General features: G+C 50.2%; 1 protein-coding gene across 3 annotated transcripts in view; it reads left to right on the forward strand.

The window, feature by feature from the left end:
- Nucleotides 1-20,565, forward strand: part of BICD2 (BICD cargo adaptor 2) — a 61,423-nt gene that overhangs the window by 21,113 nt on the left and 19,745 nt on the right. For all 3 annotated transcript variants that reach the window (XM_054521065.2, XM_009244633.4, XM_002819962.5), the window contains exon 2: nucleotides 14,633-14,845. In XM_054521065.2, coding sequence (XP_054377040.1) covers nucleotides 14,633-14,845 — 213 coding nt within the window. The remainder of the gene's footprint in view (nucleotides 1-14,632; nucleotides 14,846-20,565) is intronic.

Genomic DNA, 20,565 nt, shown 5'->3' on the forward strand with positions numbered 1-20,565 from the left:
ATGGACCTTTTCCTGTGTTTACTGGCCATTTGGAGAGCCTCTTTTATAAAGAGCCTTTTCAAGACCTTCTTCCAATGTTCTTATTGGGTGTGTGCCTTTTTGTCATGTACGTGTAGGAGATCTTTATATATTCAGGATATGGAGCCCTTTGCCATCAGGCAGTAGTTCTGACCCAGCGATGCAGCAGAAGGACCCAGCATGGAGCAGGCAGAGATGGCTGTCTTCCATCTGTGCCTCTGCCCTGTCACAATTTTGGGCTTTTGGAGCCTTAGTTTCTTCCTCCATAAAATGGGAACACGGGTTCTCCTGAGAACTTTGAGATAGGCATTAAGTGAAATAATATACTTAAGGAGACTTATAGAGTGGTGGCTATTATTGTTACTAATACTTTTTTAAATAAAATGGAAAGAGGCTGAACACGGTATCTTGTGCGTATAATCCCAGCAGTTTTGGAGGACAAAGTGGGAGGCTCACTTGAGCCCAGGAGTTCAAGACTAGCATGGGCAACATAGTGAGACCCCATCTCTAAAAAAAAAAAAAAAAAGCTGGCATAGTGGCACTTGCCTGTAGTCCCAGCCACTCAGGAGGCTGAGGCAGGAGGATTGCTTGGGCCCAGGAGGTCAAGGCTGAAAAGAGCTGTGATCTCACCACTACACTCCAGTCTGGGTGACAGAGTGAGACCCTGTCTTCCAAAAAAAGAAAGAAAATGGGAAGAGATCTCATATCCACTGGGATGGCTGTAACCAAAAAATAGACAATAAGAAGTCCTGGAGAGGAGTGGCAAAATTGGAATCCTCCTATGTTGCAAGTGGGAACATATAAAATGGGATAGCCCTTGTGGAAAATTTGGCAGTTCCTCAGAAAAAGTTAGAGATGCCACATGACCTAGCAGTTCAACTCATAATAGCCTAAAAGTGGAAACAACCCAAGTGTCCGTCAAATGATGAATGGATAAACAAATGTGTTCTGTTCATACAATGGAATATTATTTGACCATGAAAGGGAAGGGGATTCTTATACATACTACAACATGGGCGAACCTTGAAAACATTATGCTCAGTGAAGAGGCCAGTCACAAAAGACTGAAATGTCCAGAATAGACACATTCATAGAGATGGAAAATAGATTGGTTTTCAGGATGGCAATGGGGAGAGCTGAAGACTGACTGCTAATGGGGACAGAGTTTCTTTGGGGGGTGATAGAAATGTGGAATTAGGCCGGTCACAGTGGCTCACGCCTGTAATCCCAGCACTTTGGGAGGCCGAGGCGGGCGGATCACGAGGTCAGGAGATCAAGACCATCCTGGCCAACATGGTGAAACCCCATCTCTACTAAACATACAAAAAATTAGCCAGGTGTGGCGGCAGGTGCCTGTAGTCCCAGCTACTCGGGAGGCCAAGGCAGGAGAATATTGTGAACCTGGGAGGCGGAGCTTGCAGTGAGCAGAGATCGCGCCACTGCACTCCAGCCTGGGCGACAGAGCGAGACTCCATCTCAAAAAAAAAGAAAAAAAAAAATGTGGAATTAATGGTGATGTTCACCCAACTCTGTGAATGTACTAAAAACCACTGAATGGTACACTTTAAAAGGGTGAATATTATGACGTGGATTATGTCTTTTTAACATTTTTTAATGGAGGTAAGCAGGAGAGTCTTTTTGCTTGCTAAATCTTTGAGATAAATTTCACTATTATTCTGAAGTAATCCTCAGAAGATTTGAGGCAGCTTCCTTCCAGGTCTGTAGCTGTGGTACCCATATCACATTAATCTACATGACAACTCGAGGAATCTTACCTTCCAACTTACGTTCTGTCTTTCTCATTAGTATTTTTATAATTTTCTTTGGATAAATCTTATGTTTCTAGTTAAGTTAATAGCTGGGGGTTAATTTTTTAGGTCAAGATTATAAATGTAATTGCTCTTTTTTGTGTTCATAACTCAACAGTTTAATTTGGGAGGATTTTATGGGTATCTTGGTGTATTTGAAATCTCTGACCTTTTTGAGGGTGTTTCTTAGTGCATTTTCTAGACAAAATCGTCACCTGCAAAAAATAGGAATTTAGCAGTACGCTTTTTTCTCTTCTGATGTCTTTTAAGTGTGGTGAGAGTGTAGTCCTGCCTTCTCCTTTTAAGGGGAGAGTGGGTAACTCAAATGCATCTTCATTTACCAAGGCTTCTCCATTGTTTATTAATGCATTCCATTATTTGTTATGTTTGCTTTTGTTTTAAATCTATCCAGGTAAGATTTACTCTATTGATGCTCTTTTTATGACATTAAGAAAGAAAAAAAAGAAAATTACTACATCCAGTTTTCAAGTGCTTCAGTTGAGAAGAGTTCAGGCTAAATTATGGTGAAAGCATCTTAACATGGATGACTTTTTAAATTCCTTTTAAAATATTAGTTTGTGGCAGAAATATTGGTAGTTTGCCTCAGGCAATCTGTATGGTTTACTTACTTGTTGGCCTATCTTCTTTCATAGCAGATGCTGAATGTAGATTTTTAAAATTGAATTGGTTTACCCTGGTTTTATGTTCCTGGGCAAGGTCTTCTGATCACAGTGAATAACTCTTAAGGTAAATTGTTACTTCTGTTTGCTGAGATTTTGTCAGGTTTTTGCATCCGTGTTGGATGTGGAGTTGGTCCATGAGTCCCTGCCCTTTGGAAGGGAAGATCTGTTGAAACCAGCAGATAAGTTCATGACATACCTGTTGAACATTCCCGTTGAGTTTGTAATGTCTTTTCTTCTCCCTTAGAGAGGACATTACAAACTCAGCAAACTCAACAGGAGTGTTCAACAGATACATCAGGAACTGATAGGGCATGTCTTTTTGTTTTCCTTTCTCATTATTTGTTTGAGTGGATATGGTTGTGGACAGGGACACTTTAGGCTGAGACCTGAGCTCAAGACCTGCTGTGCTACACAGCACCCAGACTCCGTCCTGGGCACGCACTCCCTTGGTCAGTTCTCCTGTGAGGCAGGCCTGCTGGTGCTGATGCCCATCTTGCCAATGGCTGTGGGGTGGAACCAGCAATGTGGTAGCTCAGTCCTCACGTTGCCTGTGGGGACTGGACAGGTTGGTAAGTGTTCAGTTCCCTGGTTTTGGGGTATGTACTTTGCACAGACTTGCCAACCGGAATACAGTCATTAGCAGGTAAAAAAATACACGAATATGGTTGCTTTGTTTTTTCTTTTGTTTCTGGGTTTTTGTTGTATCACTTCCCCTTTGTGAGACTTTTGCTTGTTACTTTATTCAGTTTTTGCAGTCCCCTTCTAGAGAGACTGTTTCTTTTTATTATTATTTATTTTTAGTGCAATCCGCCACAACCCCCAGCACAGTACTGCTTTGGCCGTGATCCTGAAGTTTTGATATGATTTGTTTCTATTTTTTGTTTATTTGGTTTCCCGTCGTTTTGTTCTGTATACCTTTTCTAATACAGATATATTTAAGAGATCATTTTTCAATTTTCACATGTTTGAGTGTATGCTAACATTTTTACAGCATATATTTTTTAGAACAGTTTCAGATTTACAGAAAACTTATGTGAAATACTGTCTTTTACTTTGTTCTGTGGTACACCAACACATAAATGGAATTTCTTCCTTTTTTAGATTGCTCTGATGTCATTCTGCATCCTCTTGTGATATCATTTCCTTATGCCCTGAGTCCTGGTATGGAGACTTCGTGTCTCTGCCAGTTCTGATTTGCTGGCTATTGCAGAGCCCCCAATCTCTCCCTCTGCGTGGTTGACACTTTGATGTATTTTGTACTAGGCTGTTTGGGTCACGATAGGTTTGATTAACCTATGAGTGAGTTTAATGTCATAATGCTATAAATTCTTTATCTCATAATAATATTGTTGAGCTTGTATTTATGTCAGCTTAATAGTCCTGAGAACCCTGGTGACTGTAATAAGGCTTGATGCCACTTGGTCTCCTGTGGAGTCCTGGCTATGCAGGGCAGGACCCTGAACAGCACATGCAGAGCTGCCCGGAGTGGAGCAAGGTGTCTGAGGCCTCCAGGTCCTCTCCTGTCCTGTAGACCACCCCAGCTCCTTTTAAGGCCTCGGAAACACCTGATTTCCCTTTGACTCCATCAAGTGTTGAAGCCCTGTGGCTTGTGGCAGTTTTTGGGGGGCAAGTCCGCCATTTGATCAGTGTTTACTGACCGCATGATTGTGAAGGATGTGGGGGCTGGACTTGAACTGCTGTTTCCTGGCTCTGCAGATTTCTTTGCCTATTACCCCTCGCAAGGAGTAAAATCGTGGTCGGGGATCGGGTCTTGCTCCAAGGGCTATGCCTCCCTGCCTGCCAAGTGCGAACTTCTGATAGGAATACTGCTTCAAAACAGTAAAGAGTCGACCAAGCCTTCAGGGGCTTCTCACTGGTTGGGGGGAATAGAGAGCCTGGGATACTGACAATCCGTAATGAAGTGAGTTTTATCATCCTGTGATTCCCCAGGATGGGAGGATTTGTGGTCTCAGCTGACTGTCTGGGCTACAGGCCCTCAGACTTCGGTCTTGGGAGGCCTGATAGTCTGTTGTCCTGGTATCATTGGTACCTACCAGAGACCAGGCATGCAGTAAGCGCTAATAAGTGCTGTTAGTAAACATTGAGGGGATGGTGAAGCCAGTCCCTGGGATTTTTCAGCAAACCTGGGTGGAAAGATGGGTGCTGAGCAGAAGGTATTCACAGCCCGTTGAGCGGATGAGGATCAGACCTTCCCCCTGCTTGGACCAGCCCTGACAAGGAGCCCAGCAGTGTCTCCACCTTAGCAGGTGGTGGGAGGGCCCAACCGAGGCAGCAAGGCTAGGACTAGTGGGATTCCTGGGATGCCCAGGCCCGGCCGTTCCCAGGAGGCTGGGCCCACCCTGGAGCAGGCATCGTGGCCCTTCAGGGACAAGTGTGGGACCAGCTGGCTGTGAGTGGGTGGTGCTGGATCAGCCTAGCAGACGAAGGAATTGAAGCTCCCAGTTTTGTTGTGGAAACTGCATCCTGAAACAAGTCCTGCCTCATTGGAATGCTGAGGCTGGCTCTCCTGGCTTGGCAAGTGTTGTTCCTGTTGTATCAGATGGCCAAACTGGTTTAGGATGAAAGAGAATTCCCTGGGACAGCCCTGTCTGGAGGCCTGGTTTCCCTGCCCTGGTGGTGTAGGCCTTCTCCAGGGAGCCAGACCCCAGTGGAAGGTCGGCAAGTGGGGTTGGTTCTCAGTCTCCTGTGCAGACTTGTTTCCACGCCCTGTACAGGTTTGCCTGGAGACTGAAGGGGCAACCTCTACTTGCTAGGGCTGATGGCCAGCTCTTATTGTGGATATATCCACATTCTCTCTTGAGAGTGGGGAGGGAGGGGGGTGACTCTCCTTTGTAGCTGAGGAAACTGTAATTAGGTGGTTGCCACAGAGCCAGGCAGCCCCACTGGCTGATTACAGAGTAAGGACGTCTTCCACATGCAGAAGGACAGTGAGGCCACTTTGGAACCAGCACCTAGCCTTGGGGGGACCATCAGGGACCAATCTTGTGGCAGCAGGTGGGAGGGTGCAGGCACTGGCCTGGGGCTGCTCTTCAAGCCCTGCCACTTCTCATAAATGGGCTGATTGTGGATGACCCTGACCTGGTGCCCATGCTGCCTTGGCATCAGGGTAGGCTTACACACGCCCAACCATGGGAACTTGGCCCCATAGCCTCATTGACAGACAGGCACAGTGAGGGAGGAGCTCACCAAGTCATAGCTGACCAGTGGCAGAGCCAGGACGTGGGCCCAGGCAGCCTGGCTTCAGGTGCGCACATACCCGTTGGCTCTCCTGCTGTGCCGCCGGGAAGTGGGCAGGGCAGTAGGTGCCTCTTGCACAGTGGGGCACCTCAGCAGAGCTGGAGGCCTATGTGGCTGAGGAGGGAGGGAAAGAGTTTCTTGTCCAGGGGTTCAGAGGCCCTGGTGCGAGGACCTAGTTCTCCTTCTGGCCCCACCTTGTCCTACCTTTTGCTTTGCTTTTCCTTCTACCTGGTGCACTTCCCCGTCCTCCCAGGCTCTGATCACCTGCCACTGTTTCCTCCTCTGCACTAGGCACAGGTCAGGGTTTCAGCCCTTCCAGCATATACGTATAGTTTTACTTTCACAGAAAGTAACACTTGAAGAGTTGTTCTAAGGTGGTGGGTGTGCCCAGGTGATAACCGGGAGCTTTGCTGGTACTGGCATCAGGAAAGAATGAAAACCACAAAGGTAACTAACCTGTTGTTGGTCGTAATCTTTTACTCTTCCTTCATCGTCCAGCTTCTGTTTCTGGATCTCAGCCTCTGTTTGGGGTGATGGGGGCCTAAGCGTCTGGTATGGGCTCATTCTAAAGCCACCCAGTCTCCCACGCTCTGCCCCCACACTGGGTTTGTCAGGATCTCAGCATGTTAACACTGGTGCATTGACAATAGCCTCAGCCACATCCTCAGTCAGAGATATGCTGACTCTGGAGGAGTTGCCTCCTTCTTGGGCATCCGAAAGGCAGTGGGAGCCCTGGAGAGGAGAACAAGGAGTAACTCCCTGAACCTGTATTTTAAAGCTCCTATCGTCAGGGGATGGGTGGAGTAGGTGGCCACATAGGCTCTGGTAAGTGAATTATGTTAACTGACTAAATCCCCACAGCACTAAGCTCAGATTGGTGACGTTATTAACCCAGGTTTCACATGAGGAAATGTGCCTCGATTGAGGCACATTGTGATTGGCGCCCACCACAGTCACTTAGCCCTGCCCCTGCAGCTTATTTCAGAGGTGCTAGCAGGGGATGTTGGCTATGCTTCCCTGAGATGGGGGTGGTGGGCACAGATGGGCCCATGCTCACAGGTACCCCTGGGACCTGGCCTGCCTTCTCTACCTCCTAGGAGTTGGGGTGGGGTGGGGCACTGGGCTCATATGTTGGACAGGATCCTTACTGCCCTGTTTTCCATCCTGAGACCTATTCTGCCAGCCTTCTGTCTCCAGCCCTGCACCATCCCACGCTACAGCCAGACTGTGCACCCGTGGCAAGGATTGAGCTCTGTTGTGCCTCAGTTTCTCTGTGTGTGTGTGTAAAGGGGGAACATGTTCAGGGCTCTGGTCATGGAGCTGCTAAAACAGTCTAACACACAGGGTGTGCTCAGTTCGAGGCAGCTGAAGATATTACTGGAAAGTGGTGCTGATCCAGATCCCAAGAGAGGGTTCTTGAATCTCACGCAAGAAAGAATTCAAGGCGAGTCCATAGAGTAAAGCGAAAGCAAGTTTATTAAGAAAGTAAAGGAATAAAGAATTGCTACTCCATAGGCAGAACAGTGACTTGAGCTGCTGGCCTAAGGATACTTAGAGTTATTTCTTGATTATACGCTAAACAAGGGATGGATTATTCACGAGTTTTCTGGGAAAGGGGTGCACAGTTCCCAGAGCTGAGGGTCGCTCCCATTGTTTAGACCATATAGATAACTTCCAGACATTGCACAGTGGGTACCTCGGGCTGTGGCATCTGTAAACTGTTGGGCCATCACAGGGCCATGGCATCTGTAAACTGTCATGGTCCTGATGGGAGTGTCTTTTAACATGCTAATGTTTATAATTAGCATATAATGAGCAGTGAGGACAACTGGAGATCACTCTCCTTGCCATCTTGGTTTTGGTGGGTTTTGGCCGGTTTCTAGTAATTACCGCAACCTGTTTTATCAGCAGTTAGTGTTTTATTAGTAATTACTGCAGCCTGTTTTATGTCTTTATGACCTGTATCTTGTGCCAACCTCCTATCACATCCTGTGACTAAGAATGCCTGTCTTCCTGGAATGCAGCCCAGTAGATCTCAGCCTCATTTTGCCCAGTCCCTATTCAAGATGGAGTTGTTCTGGTTCAAACGCCTCTGACAAAGTCACATGATCAGTTCCACAGGTAATGGGTGCTGCTGTCCTTTAAGGATGGAGTCTGGATGTGGGCAGTTCACCTGAGCCCTTAGGGTGAATGAAGAGGGGCCACCCAGAGCCTGCACTGCCCTGACAGGGACCGGCAGCCTCTTGTCCCCATGGGACTCTTAGAGTGAGACTTAGGGCCTGAGTGAGCAAGGTCCCAGTGACTCCAGACCCAGTGTGCTGTGTGCCCGTGAACAGCAGGCCATTACTGTTTCTGCTGTGCTTGTGGATGAGGACAGGGAGATAACAGAGATGAGGCACTCACAGAGGTCAGGTGCTGTTTGCTTCACAGGCCCCCAGGCCTGCCCCTCCCTGCCCCGACTTGCCCTCAACTCCCCATTTCGTCCTCTGCTTGACAAAGCCCTGGGGTCTGGTTGCAGCTGCCTTTCCTCCCCAAGCCCTCTCCATTGTCTTCAAACTCCCCACTGCCCTCAGGGTGGCTCCTAATGCTTCACAGAGAGTCCCTGGGACCTCCTGCCCCCGTGTCATTGCTCCTGCCGTTCCCTCAGATGAGGCCAGCCTTCCCACCCCATGTGGTTTTTGAAATCCCTTCCCTGAGCCCCTGTGATTTCTCCCTCCTGGCCAGAGCTTACCCTGCCCATCCCCACTTTTGATAGACCCAGCCTCTGTTCTGCAGCCTGTCCCGAGGCCATGCCACTGCGCAGGACCTGGCCTCCCTAATGGTGTCTCCTCCTGGCTCCCCTTAGGCACAGATGATTGTGCTATAGTCACATGGGTGTGGACAAACCTGAAGACAGCATTCTTGGGGGTCATGTGTTGGCCAAAAGCAGGGGTTCTCCCCAAGGCGCCTGGCTGGTAGTGACCTCACACCCGGGCTCACCCAGTGTGTTAGATCTTGCTGGGCCTAGGCAGCTTCAGAGCAGTGGGTAGAGAGTGAGCTGGGAGCCTGTGTCAAGCACAGTGTTCGCCCATAGCCAGGGCAGCCCCTTGGGGGTTATCACCAAGGTGCTGCTTCCTCCTCAAAGCCCAGATGAGCCCAGTCTTATGGGCCAGGAGGGTAGGAACTTGGGCCTTCCACCTATGTGTCCCTTTTGTTCCCCAGATCAGCTGGAGAAGTTTGTGGGCACGGGTGGGATGGAGGGCACATCTGGGATCCCCTTCCCAGGCTGGATCCTGATGGGAGGTTGGGCAGAGAGCCCTCCTGTGGGTGGGCAGGGGATCATACCCTGCAGGGTACCAGCCTGGGAGGCCCACAGTGAGGCAGGGGAAGGAAGCTCCAAGGACAAGCCCACAGCTGGCCACCCCTTAATCAGATGGTGAACTCCAGTGCTCTTCTTAGTGCTTAACTGCACTTCTGAACCAGTGCCTCCTCCTGAGGGGACAAGACGGGGCAAACAGCCTGTGGGAGGGGGAGGAGGGAGTAACTCCAGCTGTCCTGGGTTGGGGGTGGGGGAGGTGGATTTTGTCTTCTCTCTCTTTTTTTTTTGAGACAGGGTCTAGCTCTATCACCCGGGCTGGAGTACAGCGGTGCGATCATGACTCACTGCAACCTCCGCTTCCTAGGTTCAAAGGATTCTTGTGCATCAGCCTCCCAAGTAGCTTGGGAATTACAGGTGCATGCCACCACACCTGGCTAATTTTTGTATTTTTAGTAAGGACGGGTTTTCACCATGTTGGCCAGGATGGTCTCGAACTCCTGGCCTCAGGTGATCTGCTTGCCTTGGCCTCCCACATTGCTGGGATTACAGGCATGACCCACTGTGCCCAGCTGCCAACTATGCTAACTTCTAATAGCATAGATTAACTTCACTTATTCATGAAACTTTATATATAAACAGAATCGCACAACATATACTCTTTTGTGTGTGGCTTTTTTCACTCAACATTGTTAGATTAATCTCTGTTATCTGTATAGCAGTAGTTTATTCATTTTTCATTTCTATATGGTATTATGTAAATAGTTACATAGTCACTGTTTATCTTTCTCCTGATGACAGATAATTGGGAACTCTGGTTTGAGCTTTTTTTTTTTTAGACTGAGTCTCACTCTGTTGCCCAGGCTGGAGTGCAGTGGAGTGATCTCAGCTCACTGCAAGCTCCGCCTCCCGGGTTTACGCCATTCTCCTGCCTCAGTCTCCCCAGTGGCTGGGACTACAGGCGCCCGCCACCACGCCCAGCTAATTTTTTGTATTTTTAGTAGAGACGGCGTTTCACTGTGTTAGCCAGGATGGTCTTGATCGATCTCCTGACCTCGTGATCCGCCCACCTCTGCCTCCCAAAGTGCTGGGATTACAAGCGTGAGCCACCACGCCCAGCCTATCTTCTGAAAGTTGTATAGTTTTAGTTGTTATATTTAGGTATTTGATTCATTTTGAGTTAATTTTTGTGTATAATGTGAGGTAGGGGTTCAGCTTCATTATTTTGCATATATATATCTACTTGCCCCAGCATCATTCGTTGAAAAACTTTTTTTTTTTCCTCTGTCGTCCAGGTTAGAATGCAGTGGCGTGATCTCGGTTCACTGCCACCTCTGCTTCCTGGGTTCAAACCATTCTCCTGCCTCAGCCTCCCAAGAAGCTGGGATTACAGGCACCCGCCACCAAGCCCAGCTAATTTTTTTTATTTTTAGTAGAGACGAGGTTTCACTGTGTTGGCCAGGCTGGTCTCGAACTCCTCACCTCGTGATCTGCCCGCCTCGGCCTTCCAAAGTGCTGGGATTGATTACAAGCATGAGCCACCGTGCCTGGCCGAAAAACTATTCTTTAACATCAAATTATTTTTGTACCCTTGCCAAAAATCAATTGACCATATATATGAGGTTTTATTTCTAGACTCTATTCTATTCTGTTGGTCTCTGTATCTATCTTTACACTAGTACCACATTGTTTTGATCACTGTAGCTTTGTAATAAGTTTTGAAATTGTGAGTTCTCTTACTTTGTTATTCCCTTTCAATATTGTTTTAGCTCTTCTAGGCCCTTTGCAATTCCATATGAATTTGAAAATCAGCTTTTCCATTTCTGCTAAAAAGGCTTTGGAATTTTGGTAGGGATTGCATTGAATTTCAAGTTAATATCTTTTAAAGAGATTTAAATAAGAAAAATAAGTACTTTATATTTGCCTATTTAATTATCATTTCTTCCATGTAGATATAGATTTCCATATGGTATTATTTTTCTTCTGCCTGAAGGATTTTATTTAGCATATCTTTAAATACCAATGCAGATCTGCTGTTCGTAAATTCTTTCAGCTTTTGTATCTCTAAAGTATTTCACCTCTATTTGTGAACAGTTTTCAGTGAGTATAGCATTCTAGTTAAGTATTTTTGTTTTGTTGTTTAAAAGATGTTGTTCCACTGTCTCCTGGCTTGTTAGAGAAATCAGCTGTCATTTGTCTTTGCTCCTCTTGAGTCATGTATCCTTTTTCTTCTGGCTGATTTTAATATTTTTATTATATAATTGGTTTTAAACAATTTTATATTATGCCTTGGTGTAGTTTGCTTCATATTTCTTGTGCTTGGGGTTGACAAGCTGCTGATATCTGTGGGTTTATAATTTTCATCAAATTTGGAAAATTTTTCAGCTATGATTTCTTTAATTATTTTTTCTATTTTCCTCTTTTTCTCTTTTGGGTACTCCAATTACTCCTTATATAAGGCTTCTTGAAATTGTGTCATACTTCATACTTCACCAATGCTCTGTTCGAGTTTTGCTTTTGTCTTTTAGCCTTTTTTTCTCTGTGTTTCATTTTAGATAGTTGGCTCTGGTTTTTCAAGTTGACTGATCTTTTCTTCTGCATTGTTTTATCTGCTGTGAATCCCATCCACTGTACTTTTCGTCTCTAGAAGTTGTATCTGGATCTTTTTCTGTCTTCCTCATTTGTGGGCCTTTGCCTGCTCAGTGGTTAGTGACGGGTTGCCAGGCAGTGGACCTCACCTGTTGGGAGATGGATGTTTTTGTATTCCTTCATGTGTTCTTGAGCTTTGTTCTGGGATATAGTTAAGTGACTTGGAATCAGGTTGATCCTTTCAGGTTTTGTCTTTATGCTTTGCTCTGTGGTATCAGAGCAGATTTAATCCAGACTAATTTTTTCAGGCCCTGGGAGTGCTCCCCCGCTGCCTGTGCATCAGGAGGGCTCTCCTCTGCTATTGGGAGCAGGTACTGTTTTTGGCTGGTGTAAACGGTGGGGATTGCTTTCTCTGCCCCTCTCAGTGGTCCTTCGGTGACTTCTTCAGCTCTGTGCTGCCTGGTCCTCAGTGGAGATTCTGGCCCTCTGTGTGTAGGTCTGCCTAGCTTGGCTTCCCTGCTGCCATCTTCTGCCATCTTCCAGTCCCTCCTTGACAGGGTCTGCTACGCCTTGCCTCAGTCTCCCATTTTTCCATGGCTGGGAATTTCTTTTGGTGGAGGGGGCTCCTGGAACTCCCCTCCTCCTGTCTCTCACTATCTAGTGCCCATGATGTGAAAACCACTGCTTACTATTTATTTATATTCTATCATTGTCTGTTTTTTTTCTTTCCTTTTTTTTTTTTTTAAGTTTTCACACAGAAGGTAGTTCTAATTTCTGCAACAATCTCATCTTGGCTGTACGCAGAAGTCTGTATCTCAGTGTGTTTGAAAAGCTGCCCAGGAGTGTTCGTGGGCCCCGGGCTGGGAGCTTAAGCAGAGGAAAAGATCCAGGGCTCAGGCCAGGAGGCTAGGACTTGAATGTCGTGTCATGGCATTTAGCTGTCATACCTGGAGAAAGCTTCTGAGGTGATGTCTGCATCCCCAGCTCCAGGCTCTTGGGTGTGTTCTGAGCAGCCATGTATGCTGGACCCTTCAGTTGGGTCCCGCCTGCTTGTCAGGAGGCCCAGATGGTCTGGCGCTGCCCGTGCCGCCTGCAGCCGGCGGGCCCTTCACCCAATGAGGGACTTGGGGCCTGGCTGCCACTTGGGTGGGGAGCCCGCAGTTGGGGCCAGTTCCATGTCCGGTTTCCCTTCTTGTGGCCTGGGGTGGCTGGCCAGGGTGGATCAGGTGCTGTGTAGACATTATGATTTGGTCCTTCCTTGGGACTAGGATAAGGAAGAACGAGCAGAAATCACAGAGCTGACCCACTTGCCTTGAAGAAAAGCTGACATCTTCCACGTAGTGGGTGTTGTGTTGATGGGTGGGGGCAGGTGAGCAAGACCCAGCCTCCTCAGGAGTGTGGGTGCCATGGACATCTGTGCATCCGCAGCAGGATTGTCCATGTCAATCCCGAGTCCCCACGTGCAGTCCCAGTGCCAGCACCAGTCTTCCTGCTGGGCCGTGTTGTCCTGTTAGCCTTGTTTAGGGGTATCCCCCGCAACACCACGAGACACACACACACAACACATACATCACAGCACATGTCACCACACCTGCCATAGCACATGTGTGCTCTTCCAGGCAGGATCCTGTGATCCTCACTGTGCTGTAAGATCAGTCTGTCTTCCCCTTGATTCCCATGTTGTTCCCATGAGACTCTATACTCAGACTAGACCCTGGTTTCTTTTACCAGTCTCCTGTTGGGAGGAAATGAGTTATTCTTTCTTTTGATTTCTTGAAATTAGAAACTGTCCTGCTCAGTAACATCCTTATTCGTGGTTTTTTACATTTTCCCTATTTTCTTGGACTGAATTCTTAGATTTAATATTAAATAGTAAATGAGTGAAAAATGCTCCATTTTCTCTTTTAGGAAAACAAAGTCATCCACTTTCAGTTGCCTCTCTCTTGATCTTGTTTTCTGCCATGAGCCAGGATTACTGTAAAAAGATAAAGTCTTCTGCAAGAGCTCTGTGGTGGAGTGGCCAGTGAGACAGGGGCTGCTGGGGGTGACACACTGCGGCCCGTCTGCCCTCTACCCATGGAAGCCCTGTCCTGCCATGCCAGCTATGTGGGGGTAGTGGGCAGTGGGAGGGAAGGAGAGGGATGGCACCTGCTTGGAGACTGGGCCACTCGCCTGGGGTGTACACGATGGGAGGCTGGCTGGCCTGGGTTTTGGGGTATGGACATGACACAGCTGTTGACTCTTAGGTGTGTGGGCAGGTGGGTGTCCTGGGCTAGTTGAGCACCCCTTTCTGGTTGATCTCTCCCATAAGGTCTCCTCCCTGAGCCCCAAGGCCGTGCACTTCCTTGCCACATGCAGCCCCTGCCCCCCTTGTTCCTCACCCCTCTGGAACATGCTGGTATCTTGGCCTCTGAGACAGGAACTGGGCAGAGTGGGTGGCACACTGTGCTGGCCTCTGTCTAGTTCTTACCATCACTGCCGTCCTCGGGCCTGGGGCTCTGACTGCTCAGCCCAGGTCTCTCCCAGAAGGAGTGAAGGATGAGCCAGCATCAGGCAGCAGGATGGACAGACTCCCTCTGCCTTTCATATGTGGTGGCTGGCGTGCCATCTGGAGTCGGGAGGAGGTAGGAGCTGTGTGGGAGCTCCCTCCGCCAGCCCCCAGCTGCTGTCACACATGCCCACTGTGGCTCCTTGACTCCAGTACTTGTCTTGCCAGTGCAGACACTGTTCCTCAGAGACCAGGCTTTCTCTTGTTTTGGTGAAGCAGATGAACCTTGAGTGCAGCTTGTTGCATTTGCGTATGTGCACACCACAGTGCACGCCACAGACGCACCTCCCAGGTCAGGGGGGCTCCCTTCAGGCCCACAGTCCCCGTTGTTGTTGCTGTTGTTCTGCAGCATGAATGTCGCCTGTGAGCTGGGTCTCTATCCTTCGGCGCCCCTGGGAGGCCCACCTTACGAGTGTCTTGTCTTCTGATGCAGGCCTTTGGACAAGCACACACAAACCACAAGAAGGTGGCTGCTGACGGAGAGAGCCGGGAGGAGAGCCTGATCCAGGAGTCGGCCTCCAAGGAGCAGTACTACGTGCGGAAGGTGCTAGAGCTGCAGACGGAGCTGAAGCAGTTGCGCAATGTCCTCACCAACACGCAGTCGGAGAATGAGCGCCTGGCCTCTGTGGCCCAGGAGCTGAAGGAGGTGAGGGGGTGAGGAGGGGCCTAGTCTGTGGCTGCAGCAGTGCCACCAGTGTCACATAGCAGGTGTGCCTGGTGGGTGGCTGGGCTGGGCTGGCCTCTGGGGACGCTGCAGCTGGCTGGTCTGTCTTGCTTTCCTGATCTCATCCTCCACTGCCCACGTGGCAGAAGGGAGAGAGATGGACCCACAAGTTCCGCTGCCCCTGGCTTGCTTCTGTCTCACTCATGAAGCGAGTCCCATGAGCAAGTCCAGAGCAGAGGAGTGGTCAGTCAGGGAGGGGTGTGGTTAGCCCCTCGTGGAGGCTAAGGGCTGATACCCATGGGGCACTCCTCGTCACTGGACTCCCCTCTGCCCTGGGAATGTTTTGTGTCACTTAGGGCCTGCACTGTGCCCAGCTGTAATAAGAACACAAACCCCAAATATTCCATGGAGACTTGAGGTAGGATGTGCATGTCTGAGAATTAGGGGTGGAGACCACTGCCAGTAGCCCCAGCTGCCACATCCCTGCCTTGTTCACAGCAGAGTGCCCGCAGGGAGGGTCTGGGTGGGTGGTCCCTGGCACCAGAGCCTGTTGGAGTCCTGGGTACCCATGGACAGCCATTGGTACATGGCACAGGCTCTACATCTGGAAATGGGACTGTGGTGTCCGTCCGTGAGCTTGTGAACATGAAGTCAGAGGAACCAGCTTGGCTCTTGGGCCCTGACAGGGGCAAAGGCCACAGGACCAGCTCCTCATGGCCCTAACACTAAGGCCCTGGAGTCATGGAGGACTGGGGAGCCCAGGGGAACGATGTGGCCAAAGCAGGATTTGGGAAGGTTGCTGTGGTGCGTGGAGCCTGTGTAGTTTGAGCCCAGCAGGAGGAGGAGAGCCAGGAGTCTCCATCCACTGGGGCAGGTGGGAGGAGAGTCTCGCTGGCTTGAACAGGAGGCTCAGGGAAGGTTGAGTGAGCACCTGAGTGTCTTTTCTCACTGACTGGCACATATTTTAATTGAGCCCTGCCAGGGCCTCAGTGTCTGTGGAACCCGAGGAAACAGCGTGAGCAAAGCCTCATTCTCCTAGAAGGCATGTGGCAGATATCAGGGGAGAGCAGTACCCCGTGCCTGTCCCTGGGGCAGGGGCATGTTCACTGTGGGGCTGAGCCAAGGGCAGGAGGAGTGTCGGGAGAGTCCTACAGGCCTGGGTGGGGCCCTGAAGGAGGCAGGGTCCAGCTTGGGTTTGGTGGCTACATGGGGAGTGGGCTGTGGGGACAAAAGTGGGGCTAAGACGACCGTCTTGGGGGCAAGAGGGGCCAGTGCCCTCTGAGGAAGGATGAGGCCCTGTCACCAAGATGGAGGTGGGATGGTCCCTGGGGACTGCAAGTGGAGCTGGAAGTTGGCACGTGAGCTGCAGTCCTCCTGGCCGTGGCCTTTGAGGGTCAGCTCCAGGTTCTCACTGGGAATGGCTGGAGGAGTGGAGCATGGGTCGGTTGGGAATGGGCTGATACTGGCTTTGCCTTTCACTGAGCCTTGGGGCCTGGGCAAGGCCTTATCTTTAGTCCTGGCCTCAGTTTCCCCATCTGTAAACCGGCAGTCTCTGAAGCCCCTTGTAGAGGATGCCCCACAGGTCTTTCACCCCACATTGTGGGAGTACTTGTGGACCCTTGTTCCTGCCACAGGAGCCCCACCCTCTGCAGCAGATAATCTTATGGGAGGTCAGCAGGGCATAGACCCTGAGGGTATGCAGTGATTAGGGCTGCTGCTGTTGGCTTATCATTCCAGTACTGAAGGATGCTGCCCTCGGGGCCAGCAGCGGTGGGAGTGAGGGGTCAGAGATCGCTGAGGCCCTAGGCGCCCAGGGAGGAGCTTGGCTTAGACTCAGGGTGGGGAGTCTCAGATCCTGAAGCGGCAGTACTTGATCTCATTTCCTCCCACAAGGAGCCCTCTGGTCGGTGGGAGGAGGGGCTGTGTGTATGGAGAGATGTGTCCTTGGCTGCCCCAGCTGCCATCTGTCTGGCCCGTCTATTCCTGAAAAGCGTGTGCAGGTGCTCTCTCCCCAGCCCAGCACATTCTGCCCCTTCTCTCTTCCAAGAGGCCTGTCTCTGGTGGCAGAGGCCAAAGAGGGCTGGGTGACCCTGCTGGCTTCAGGTAAGACTGGAAATGAGCACAGCAAGTTAAAGATGCTGCAGGTCTTGTGGGGAAGAGAGGATTTCTGTGGTTCCTGTTTGTGCTTCAGGAGGAAATCCTGACACTCCCTGCACACCCCTCAGCCTTCCCTCTCTCTCCTGAGCGTCCTCACCTTGGTCTCGGCCTGCTGTATCCCCCATGACTGTGTCCCTGCCCTGGGTTGCTGCAGAGCTGTAGGAACCATCCCAGGTCTTCACCTTGGGTACCTGGTTTGGGCGGAGCATCTCTAGGACTGACCTTGTCTCACCACCACCAGTCCCAGTCATGCATAGCTCTTGTCTTCTGCTGCCTGCTGTTCTGCTGGTCTGAGCCACTGTGCCAAGCTCCTCTGTGCCCACCCCCAGCATGGCTTTCCCCAGTCACTGCCCAAGGCTCACACCCCATGGGTCAGAAAGGGTACATTTGACGATAAAACAGCCTTCGTTGTATCCTTTGACCCACCACCCTGCTACCCACAATATCCCCTTCCCTTTTTTCCTCTCTTGTGTCAACTGGTTGTCTGTCCGCCTCCACACCCTAACACACCATGAGGACCTGTGAAGCTTTACAGTAACAAACATACTTGGCATGTGTTGGACAGTTCTGATTGCCTCAGACCTGGTCCTTCTGGTGACCCTACTGGTATCTTGTCAGATGTGAAGAACAGAGGTTTGCAAGGTTCCATCATGTGCCTAAGGTGTCCTGGCTTGTAGGGGGTGAGGTGCTTCTCAGATCCTGACTCTAACCGCTGTGTATGTGTGGGCCCTACACGTGGGCAGCCCCTCCAGCTTCTCTCCTCCTAGTGAGAGCATCTTTCCTGCCCGGGCCCCTGGGACGTGGGTGAGCTTCTGAGGACTGGCCTGGATTGGGCTTTGGTGGGGATGTGGCTCCATTTCCCAGATGGGGAATCAGAGGCCCAGAGAGCCACAGGAGGCCGGGGGTCAGAGCTGGGTCTCATACACACACCAAGATCTTTCTTCATATTTGCCCCAAGAAGGAGTAGGGTGAAGAGGCTGGCCTAGGCCATCAAGGCAGAGATGAGCGTTTCCTGGGGTTGAAATTGTCTGGTGGGGACAGGAGAGAGGGCAGCCGACCCCCTGCACAGTGGCTCCTTGAAACAGGCAATTGTCACACCCTGCTTGCTGATGAGCGGTCTGAGGTGTGGGGATCCCACAGAAGGGGAGCTGAGATGGGACCCTGGTGGTCAGCTACAGGCCTGTGCTCTCACCTCCTTCATCTGGGCTGCCCAGTCACACGCAGCAGAGCTTGTCCCCTGTACTTCTTTGGGCTGACATCAGACAGGCTCACTGGGAGAAGATGCTTACTTGAGGGAAAACTAAACCCCATGGCGACCAGTCAGCCTGTTTGAGCCCTTGGCAATTGGGCATGTGCTGGATGGAGGTGCTAGGTGGCAGGCCACGTGAGCCTGGCTGCCTACGCCCAGTAGTGTGGGCATGGAAGCACAGTGTTTGTGTCCTACAGCATCAGCAGAGATGGTGCCGTCATCATCCATGACATGGTATGGCCAGGCCAGCATTTGACCTGGGTGTGCCTCTGTGTTCTGGGTTTGGCAATGGTGCAAGGACAGAACTCCTAGTACACCTTGCCTGGGCCAGGTGATGAAGGACCCTGAGGACTCCCATGAGCACTGCCAAGGGAACAGCAGTCTCGTGTGTGCCTCTGGGGGACCCTAATGCTATGAGGCGTCTGGCCAGGCTCTCTGCTTCAGTCTTTAGTTGGGCATGTCACTATCTCTCTGCCCAGGCACATGGAAGCTTCTGGGCCCTCGCTTCCCACTGCCTGGAGCACCTTCTAGGTTTGTTGATCTTGACTGGCAGGCTTGGGAGAGTTGGTGGGACTCAGACCTTCCCCTTAGCTTCCACTCTGCCTGAGGAGCCGGCTGGGTGGCCGCGTTGAATCAAGTGGCACATGTTTGCACACCTGCTGCAGACCACTTGCTTGCCAGTTAGCAAGGAAAAAGCAGGAATTGGGCAAACCTTTCTGGCAGAGAGGTACCCAAGTCTCCAGCTGGGGTGTGGAGAGCCTGGGTGTGACTTGGCTTGTGCAGCTCCCCTAAGCACACTCATGGGGGGTGCTGCACTCTCACTAGCAGGAGAGAGGCTGGAGAGCCTGCCCACTCCCTATCCACCCCCCATGTAGCCACTGTGGGGCCTGGCCCTGGTGATGGCTGTGCTGGTGCTGCTTTCTCCCCCTTCGTCCCAGCATGCACCTCGCTCGCTTTCTCCTCTGGTACGAGGCTTTGCCAGGCCTTCTCTTCCTCCCTGTATGGTATCTCTGTTTCTTTTGGTGTCAGCTTTCTGTCACCTCCTTGGGTCACTTATAATGAGAGGGCCATGTCTGCGTCCATTTGCTGTAGGTTTTAAATGTAATCTTTATTGTAAATAGTAAGCATTTGTCAGTAGTACTTGCTGTATATCGTTGACTCTCCTCCCCTCTCTGTTGCATTCCTTTTTTCCTTTGTTTTGGGAGGGATATCCTATTTCATTTTGCTAGTATGACTGTTTTGTGTGTACTTGCATGGGATCTTGGAACCTTGTCTATAAAGTATGTTCCATTCAGATGAGCGCACACATGTGACCAGGAGAAACCGTAGCATAAGCCAAGAGAACAGTGCGAGAGGTGGACGAAGCTATGGGGCCCACAAGATGGACAGGGCTTCTGGCCGAGAGTCCAAGAGGGCTTTGGAGCAGGGGTGGTGGTGGTCTGGGGAGCCAGGCCTTTGCAGATACACAGGGAGGCAGCTGGGTCAGCAGAGTACAGGGAGGGGATAGAGAGTTTGTCAAGGGGATGATTTTGCCCCTGGGGGACATTGGCAATGTCTGGAGAGATTTTTCAGTTGTCACAATGGAGGAGGCAGCCGTGTCTGGTGGGCAGAGGTCAGGGAGCTGCTAGACATATGATGTACAGGCTGGCTCCCACCACAAAGAAGAAACGTCCCTGAATGTTGCTAGGGCTGCGGCTGAGGGGCCCAGGTCCCTGGCACATGGCAGCAAGTTGGGAATTCTGTCTTGATTGCATCCTGTTCGCCCCAACCCTGCAGTAGCCTCTCCCATGACATCTCTTGGCTCCTTATGGGCAACTTAGAGCCCGAACTAATGTTTAACAGCTTTATTGAGGTGATTTACATCTCATATAGTTCACCCACATAAGGTGTACAACTCAGTGTATTTTATTATAGTCACATATATGTGCCCCATTCCACAATCTTAGAACAGTTCATTGCTCCAAAAAGAAAACCCATTTCAGTCACTCCCCATCCCCCTCCCCAGCTCCTGGCAGCCACTAACCTACTTTCTGTCTCTATGAATTTGCCTATTCTGGACATTTCATGGAAATGGAATCATACAATGCATGGCCTCTCGTGACAGGCCTTCTTTCATTCAGCAGAATGTGTTCACGGGTCATTCATGTTGTAGCATGTGTCAGTACGTCATTCTTTATTGTGGCTGAACAACATTCCATTGTGTGGAGAGACCACATTTTGTTCATTCATCAGTCGATGGACACTTGGGCTGCTTCCACCTTTTGGCAAAATGAACGCTGCTGCTGTGAACATGTGT

The sequence above is a fragment of the Pongo abelii genome, chromosome 13, assembly GCF_028885655.2.
Source record: "Pongo abelii isolate AG06213 chromosome 13, NHGRI_mPonAbe1-v2.0_pri, whole genome shotgun sequence".
In the NCBI taxonomy this organism is placed as follows: domain Eukaryota; kingdom Metazoa; phylum Chordata; class Mammalia; order Primates; family Hominidae; genus Pongo; species Pongo abelii.